General features: G+C 42.3%; 1 protein-coding gene across 3 annotated transcripts in view; it reads right to left on the reverse strand.

Moving 5' to 3' along the window:
• Trnau1ap (tRNA selenocysteine 1 associated protein 1) overlaps positions 1–9,103 on the reverse strand; it is a 19,038-nt gene that overhangs the window by 9,327 nt on the left and 608 nt on the right. For 2 of the 3 annotated variants that reach the window (XR_004518546.1, XM_010632216.3), the window contains exons 2-6: positions 8,984–9,081; positions 7,674–7,773; positions 7,002–7,054; positions 3,093–3,224; positions 1,246–1,365 (exon numbers count right to left, since the gene is read on the reverse strand). Coding sequence is in view for 2 of the 3 variants with exons in the window: in XM_010632216.3 (XP_010630518.1) it covers positions 1,246–1,365; positions 3,093–3,224; positions 7,002–7,054; positions 7,674–7,773; positions 8,984–9,081 (503 nt within the window). In the remaining variant the exon portion in view is untranslated. The remainder of the gene's footprint in view (positions 1–1,245; positions 1,366–3,092; positions 3,225–7,001; positions 7,055–7,673; positions 7,774–8,983; positions 9,082–9,103) is intronic. The other variant, XM_010632221.3, reaches the window with a different exon arrangement.

Below are 9,103 nucleotides of genomic sequence, written 5' to 3' on the forward strand. Positions count from 1 at the left end.
TGGGGGCTATGCATTGTTGAATGTTTAACAGCATCTCTGGCTACGACCCACTATATGCCATTCGCACATCCTGAGTTCTAATAACTAAAAATGCCTACATATTGCCAATGTCCCCTGGGAGGCAAAATCATCTCCTGATGAGAACCACTGCCTTAAGGATGAAAGATGATATTCAGAGAAAAGATGTCTTATACCAGGAATCTGCTTGGACTTGTAAGGAAAAAGGATTTTCTATCTAGAAAGGGGTTTTCTACCTAGCATAACAGCTACAACAGTGATATATGTGTATATGTGTATACATGTATACACACACACACACACACATACACACACTTTTTTAAATTAAAGGAGACTATGTGAAGGTTGGGGGAAGGCAGAAGAGATGTCAGATAGCTACCGTGGATGAGGGAGCATTTGAAAATAAAATACTCCTAGTGTTACATATTTTACATGTTGGGATTTAATTCTTTTTTGGTACTGGGATGGAACTCTGGACATTGCGCTTGCAAGGCAGGCACGGCACCACTGAGCTAAATCCCTGGCCCTGTTTGGATTTAATTCTTAGCCATTCCTATAGCAAAGGACTTTCACAGGAGCCTTGTAAGTTTCATTAATATAAATAAAGCTACCATTAGATGTAACTTTTTTTTTCCTGCTCAATTCTTTTTTTTTTTTGGTACCGGGGATTAAACTCGGGTCCTTGCACTTGCAAGGCAGGCCACTGAACCACTGAGCTAAATCCCCGGCCCCTACTGCTCAATTCTTTAATTACTATTTTTTTTGAGACAGGGTCTCACTAAATACCCCAGGCTGGCTTGGAAGGCAAAATCCTCATGTCTCAGCTAGCCTAGTGTTGGAATTACAGGCCACCTTGACCAACATCCTTCAGCTCAATTCTTACTAATTCTATGGACAAATTCCCAACAGTGGCACTACCGAGGAAAGAGGAGGGACATTAGGAATGTACACCCAAACAGCTTTTCTACTGTTGCTGCCACTCATACTGAAATCTACTTGCCTTCCCCAGTATCTATTCCCTAAGCTTCCTGAGTGGTGAGGTTATGTTAGTTCATTTCTAACACCTAGCACCCAGCCGAGGAAAAAGTGAACGATCAGTATTTGTGACTTGAACTAAACCTCCCTGCAGCTTCCCTTTCAGGAAGTGGGTGCTGATTCTTGGCCAACACATAAGGAGTGTTAAAGTGGGTTGAGGCCCTTTCCCTCTCCCCTCCCTGTGAGACTCACGCTTTAGGGATTGCCACACTCAGCCGCACAGGTTTAGACCCCAGTCCTACTGCTCCTTGGCACTCTGTAAGGGCTCGCTTCTGTTCCAGTTCATCTGTGAATTTCACAAAACCATAACCCCTACAGGGCAAAAAAAAAAAAATCAAATCTAAGAATGGATGTTAGGCAAAGAGGAAAGAGCAGGAATGTGGACCAGAATGCTGAGTGGAGAGTAGCTGAGGAGTGGGAGTCCATCAAGCTACGGGAAGGGATGCGAGTCCCTTCAATGTCAATGTCCACACAGTGGTGGGATTCAAGCCTTGGATGATGATGATGAAATCTGTAGGAATCCTCACTTTCAGTTTACCATTCTCCTTGGTACCGGGGATCGAACTCAGGTTCTTGTGCTTGCAAGGCAGGCCGCAGAACCACTGAGCTAAATGCCTGGCCCTCACCATTCTCTTTCTTTTTTGTTTTGTTTTGTTTTTTGAGGCAGGGTCTCACTATGTAGTTGAGACTGACCTAGAACTCACTATGAAGCCCAGGCTGGTCTTGAACTCACAGCAATCCTCCTGCCTCAGCCTCCCAAGTGCTAGGATAACAGGCGTGCACCACCATGCCCAGGAACCATTTTTTTTGATACCTTCACCCATGGGGTTTCTTCTCAAAAAGTAGCTTCCCTCCCAATGAACTGGAAGGTTAACAAATTATTACCATTATATTAATAGTAGTAGTAGTAGTAATGGTTGAAGAAGTTCACTCTGCAAATGTTTTCAGAAATTGCCCTGAATGCTCAGTATTGTACTTGGCATGGGACACAGTAGTTAGAACCAATTCCTGCTCTCCTGAGATCATAGTCTAGTCAAGGAATAAATTAATGACAGCTAACATCTAATGAGCACTTATTTCTAAGCACCATGCTGAACATTTTCCCAGGGTTATTTCATCAAATTATCTGAATCTCCCACGCCCACCCCCACACTCCATACTGGGGATTGAACTCAGGGCCTTCACACTGAGCTACATCTCTAGCATTACCTTTGTTTTTTTTTGGAGACAGGATTTAGCTAAGTAGACAAGTTACCCAGGCTGGGCTCAAATTTGTAATCCTTTGCCTCAGCCTCCCAGAGTGCTGGGATTATAGGTCTGTGCTACCACATCAGGTGAAACCATCCAATAATTACATGAAGGTGGTATCCACATTTTACTGAGGTAGTCAAAGTTCAGAGGTTTAATAACTTATCCAAAGTCATACATAATAGAAGCAGGATTCAAATACACCTCTTCAGACTCCCAAAACATAAGCTTATGACTACTATGCTGATCAAGAATGAGTTTTTTGGGGACCAGGAGTTTAGCTCAGTGGCACCATGCCTGCCTTGCAAGCCCAAGGTCCTGAGTTCAATCCCCTCTACCAAAAAAAAGTTTCTTTTGGGCTGGGGATGTGACTTGGGGGTAGAACACTTGCCTAGCATGTGTGAGGCCCTGGGTTTGATCCCCAACACTGCAAAAGAACTGGAAAAAAAAAGCCTTTCTTGAGATTTTTTCATTTTTGAAATGAAAAACTTCTAACTAAACTGAAAGGCTCAGTAACAATAGAAGAGCAAACACAAAGCACTTCCTATGTGATTATATCCTTTAATCCTTACATTAGTCCTATGATACTATTAGCCCCATTTTACAGATGAGGAAAGGGGGCAGAGAGGCTTGGTACTTTGCCTACAGCACCATTTCTTGCTAGTACTGGAGCTGAGATTTAAACCAGGCAGTTCAGCTCCTGAGCCTAGGCTCTGAAGCCTCTGCTTCACCACCTCTCTATAACACTTCCCCCAGGGGAGAAGATGCTGCAAGGGCAGGGAGAGCCTTACTTAGACACGCCTGTCTGGTCCAGAACCACCTTGCCTCCCCGACAGGAAGGGTAGACTTTGACGAAGAACTCATACAGCATGCCATCATCCACATCTGGGGTCAGGTCCCCGACAAAGAGGGAGTACTCAGGGCTGAGAGGAGAGAGCAAGAGTCGGTGACAAAGATGAAAATATTGCTCTGCAGAGCAATTCTAGCCTACTCGAAGTAAATTTCTCCAGGGCCGCCTTAAGGAGCCCCACTTCTGATGGGTCTACTTAACTAGATTGTGGGATTTTTTTTGCTGTGCAAGGGATAGAGCCCAGGGCCTCGTACATTACTAGGCTTAACCAGGTTCTAAGTTGTTTATCACTTTGACAGAAGAGGACTGGAAATGGAAGTGGCCCCCTGCCCTGAATTCTTCACCCAATAAACAGTGCCTGCCTGCCTGGCTTCTAGTATTTGTGACTACAGATAGAGAAGTGAGTCAGGGGCACATCCAGAGCACAAAAGACAAAAATTTTCTTTTGAGGGCCAGATTTAGCTCAGTGGTTCCGCTGCTTGCCTCACAAGTGCAAGGTCCCGAGTTCAATACCCAGTATCAAAAAAATAAATAAAAAATAAAAAGAGCTGGGATGTAGCTCAATGTGAAGGCCCTGGGTTCAACCCTCAGTAGCACCACAAAAGAGAAAGAGAGAGAGAGAGAGAGTGCTAGGCGTGGTGGCACACACCTGTAATCCCAGCACTCGGGAGGCTGAGGCAGGAGGACCACTGGGGGGAGTTCGAGACCAGCCTGGGCTATATAGTGAGTTCCAGGTCAGACTCAACTACATAGTAAGACCCTGTCTCAAAAAGCCAAAAAAATAAAAAATAAAAAATAAAAAAACAAAAATAAGAGAGAGAGAGAGAGAGAATATGAAAATTTATTATTGATTTTTTTTTTCCAGGTACCAGGGATTGAACTCAGGACCTTGTGTTTGCCTTGCGGATATGGTGCCATTGAGCTACATCCCTGGCCCCTGAAACTGGTCATTGTTTGAAACCTAAAGTCTAGTTAAAAAGAAATCCACAAAATTTTAAACGGGGATCAACAAACTTTTTCTGTAAAGGGCTAAATAATAAATATTTTAGTTTTTAGCTGGGTGTGATGGTGCACCCCTATAACCCCAGCAGGAAGGCTGAGGCAAGAGGATTGCCATGAGTTGGAGGCCAGCGTAGGCTCTATAGTTCAAGGTCAACCTGAACTACAAAGTGAGACCGTTTAAAAAAAAATTCTATGCAAACAGATGAATGAGTTTGGGTATGGTTCAATGGCATAAGACTGCTTAACTTGTACAAGGCCTTGTGTTCAAGCTCTAGTACCAATAATAACCAAATATTTGTTATTATTAGTAATTTCAATTATTCTTTAATAATTTATTGGGAAATAGGAATGGGGAATAAGAATAGCTCCTGAGAGACAGGAGGGGTCCCAAATGGGTCTGCCCTTTCTGTTTATTTTTCTTCTCTTTTTTTCTTTTTCCTTTTGATTTTTTTTTCTCCGTACTGGAGATAGAACTCAGGACCTTGCACTTGTGAGGAAGGCGTAGTGCCACTGAGCTAAATCCCTGGCCAGGTTGCCCTTTTATTTCAATTAGAATATACAAAAGCACAAAGAAAATAAAATTAGAAATAATCTAACCATTTAAATGCAATCGCTATAAATAGATACGAATTTTTTTTTTCTGATTTTTCTTCTGAATTTACAAAAGTTGAATACAACACATAACATTTTGTCATTTTTAGCTTTTTTGCTTTGTTTCAGGGATTTTTGGTGGGTACCAGGGATCAAACTTGGAACCTTGTGCTTGCGAGGCAGGAAGTGGCACCACTGAGCTAAATCCTTGGCCCTGTTTCTGGGTTGGTTTTTTTTGGCACCAGGGACTGAACTGTTTCTGGGTTTTTGAGACAGGGCCTTGCTGTGTGGTTCAGGCTTGCCTTGAACTCACTATGTAGCCTAGGCTAGCTTTGAACTGGTAGTGAGCCTCCTGCTTCAGCCTCCTGAGTGCTGGGATAACAGGCTTGCATTACCATGCGTGGTGAGCCCCAATCTCTTAAAAAAACAACAACAAAAACAAAAAAATCCTTAAAACCATATCCTAATATCTTGACCCATCCATATTCTGCAACATGACCAGTTAACCAATACACAGTCTTCTAGTTAGGTAACATATTGTAATTTAACCACTTCTCTGTTATTAGGGTATATAGTTTTCCTCCCAACTTTACCATTATATATATTACTTCTTTTGAGGCTAATGTCCTCAATATTACATATATCCATGAATAAATTCTAAAAAGTAAATGTACAGGGTCAACAGGTACAAAACTTTTATAAGGTTTTATATATGGTTTTCTTTCTTCTTCTTCTTTTTTTTTTTTTTTTTTTTTTTTTTGGTACCAGGAATTGAACTCAGGCCCTTCCGCTTGCAAGGCAGGCACTGAAACCAATGAGCCAAATCCCCAGCCTTTTTTCTTCTAAAAAAAACCCCACAACTTATGCTGGGCATGTTGTCACACATCTGTAATCCTAGCACTTAGGAGGATGAGGCATGAGGATCACCAAGAGTTGGGGCCCAGTCTGGGCTTCACCATGAATTCAAGGCCAGCCTGAGCTACAAAGTGAGACCCTGTATCAAAAAATCAAAAAAGCTAGGCGTAGTGGCACTCACCTGTAATTTCATCACCTGGGAGCCTAAGGCAGGAGGATCGCTGAGATTTTTTGTTTTTTGCTTTTTTGTTTTTGGTACTGGGGATCAAACTCAGGACCTTGTGCTTGCCACTGAGCTAAATCCCCTGCATGTGAGTGTTTTTGTTTTGTTTTGTTTTGTTTTGAGACAGGGTTTTGGCATATAGTCCATGGCTGTCTGGCATGTGAGTTCTGAAATACACAGCAAGACCTTGTCTCAAAAAAAAAAACCAAACAAACACAAAAGAAGAACCAAAAAATAACTGAAGTCAGGGCCTTCCTACTGAGCTAAATTTTTATATTTCATTTTGAAAAAGGGTCTCACTAAATTGCTAAGGCTGGGCTTGAATTCATTATCCTCCTGCCTCAGCCTCTCAGAGTGCTGGAACTACAGGAACGTGTAGGTGTCCCACCATCCCGAGCTGATGATCTTTTACAATTTTCATATAGGTTTGGTGGTGACATTGGCCTATAATCCCACCACTTTGCCATGCCAAAGCAGAACTACTAGTTTGAGCCCAGCCAGGACAACATAGGGAATTAGTAAGAGACTATCTTCAAAAAAAAAAAAAAAAAGGTGCTTAGTACCAGTACAGTAAATAAACAACATGAAACAAAAACACTCCACAAATTTTCACATAGTAAACTGAAATGATATCAATTTACATTGCTATGACAGGTAATTTTTTTTTTGCAGCACTAGATATTGAACTCAGTGGCTTGTACAGACTAGGCAAGTGCTCTACCAAGTGAGCTACATCCCCAGTCCTTTTCTTATTTATTCTTTTATCTTTGCAGTACTGGGGATGGAACCTAGAGATGCTCTACTACTGGGTACAACTCTCCCCGAGATGGTCTCACTAAATTGCCTAGGCTGGTACTGAACTTGTGATCCGCTTCTCTCAGTCTTCAGAGTAACTGAGTTTATAGCATGCACAACCACACCTAGGGACAACAGGTAGGTTCTTACCAAATAAAACCTCTATACTGTGAGGAGTTAATGGTGCAAGGCTAGAAGTGGGATCAAAAAAAGGCATAAGACACCCCAGGAAGGTTCAGCAATGGAGAAATGGAAAGACGTGCTCCTTTAGGAGGGGACAAATACAACCAAACCTGACTCCCCATCCTCCTCCTGGCAGTGATTGGCACACTGTCTAGGCATTTTCTGAAGCTGGATGTTACCTTGGGGTTTCTCTGTACTTACCTATTATCTGGCTGTTTCCCATAAGTGGCATAGTTCAGTTTAAAACGTTTTGCCTGGAAATTTAAAAACAAGCACACTAAAACAGAGAAAAGTGTTTCAAGAGTCAAACAATATTTGAAAAAAAACTGAAATAAATTACCTTGGCCAAAATATCTCCCCCTCTCTAAGCCTCAGCCTTTTCTCCTGTATAAAATGAGGGGGTTGCACGGATGACCATTAAGGGCACTGCCAGCTCCATGGTTCTATGAGCCCAGGTGTGCCAGCTGGTGCAGCTGTAAGCTAAAATAACTGTGGGAAGAGCAGAATGTAACTCTCTTGAAATATGTTCTTGCTGCTGCCAGCCTGTTCTAGTTTCTTGATCACGCAAAAGACCTAGCATTTCAAATCTTCCATCTTAGGAGGGAGGCAGTGATGCGGAGCAAAAAGGGGAGGTTTTGGAAGCAACCAATCTTGTCTGAATCCTGGCTCTATCACTTGCTACCTTTGTTGCCTTGAGCAAGTTATTTTGCTTCCTTGAGCTTCAGTTTCCTGGTCTATCAAAGATAACAACGCCTACTGCATAGGGTGGTTACAAGATTAAATAAAACGAAGTAGTATACAGTAGGGATACAGTAAGTGATGATAATCAATGACAATAAAAATGGCAACATGTCATTATCTCAATGTCCTTACAGGTGTGGCTCCTGGAAGGGGTTTCCCATTAATTTTATGTAAACACTTCTCAGCTGTGGCCAAATCTGCAAATTCTACAAAGCAGTAGCCAGCTGGGATCCTGAAAAGAAAACAAACAGAAGAGAACGGTTAATCCAGTTGTCTTGGCCCAAAGGAAAGGAGAAATGTCTTTCTATAATCACAACCCATACTATTTTTGTTTGCTGCCATATTCCAGTGGACATATAACTCACAAAATGAACATAAGGACTGCCAAGCTGGCCAGTCCCAGGCACAATCAGTAAACCTTCCTGTATGAATGTTTATGTACTATATCATCTGTGAAGTACTCTTGCCAAGAATGTTTAATGGAATCAAATCAAGCTTTTAGGTCTAACATCTATTTCAGGGGTGGCGAACCTATGGCATGTGTGCCACAGCTGGCTATTTTTGAAAGCTCTGAAAGGTTCACCATCACCGACTAGTTCATAAGAAATACTAGCGATAGAACAGGTAAAATACCACAAGGAAACAGATGAATTCAGAACGTAGGACATGACATACAAAAACTACTCTCAATCTCTTTAAAAAGTCAGTACTAGGGGCCAGGGATTTAGCTCAGTGGGGTTTGTGCCTGCTTCACAAGTGCAAGATCCTGTGGTCCTGGGTTCGATCTCATGTACTGCCAAAAAAAGTACTAGAAGCCTGGCGTGGTGTTGCATGTCTGTAATCCCAGCACTCAGGAAGCTGAGGCAGGAGAATCACCGATAGTTGGAGGCCAGCCTGAACTACAACAGCAAGACTGACTCTAAAAACAAAAACAAAAAAGGAGACTGGAGCAAGAAGATCAGTGTTAGTTTGAGGCCAGTCTGGGAAACAGAGTGAGAATCTGTCTTAAAAAACTAAAAAGTTTTTATTACCTAATAGATTATAATCTGTTGCTATTAACTGAGCATGTAACATATAACGCTTTTTTTTTTTTTGGTACTGGGGATTGAACTTGGGTCCTTGCGATTGCAAGGCAGGCGGCGACACAACTGAACTAAATCCCCGGCTATAACACTATTCTAAATGCAGAAAGGAATTAATTTAATCCTCACTAATGAGGTAGGTGCTATTATTATTCCCATTTTCACAGTCCAGTAACTTACCCAACGTCACAGAGCAGAAATACAGTAATTTTTAAACCCAGTCTGTCTCCCTTACAACATTGCGATTTCTATTACCAGAAGTAGAGAGAAACCCTGAGTTTTCGATATTTACACTCTCTTGAATGACAGCCGCAGCAAGATCCATTAAGGGAGAAGAGGGAAGACGAAAAAGACACCTACCCAGTGAGGCGGTTTCGGATAATTTTGACGCTCATCACGGTCTCCCCCATGGTGGCAAAGGCTCTGGAGATGAAGCTCTCATCCATGTAGGGTTCCAGCTGCGCACAGGGAGGGCGGGCG

Source organism: Fukomys damarensis, unplaced genomic scaffold (assembly GCF_012274545.1).
Source record: "Fukomys damarensis isolate Sample0158 unplaced genomic scaffold, DMR_v1.0_HiC HiC_scaffold_23, whole genome shotgun sequence".
Lineage (NCBI taxonomy): Eukaryota > Metazoa > Chordata > Mammalia > Rodentia > Bathyergidae > Fukomys > Fukomys damarensis.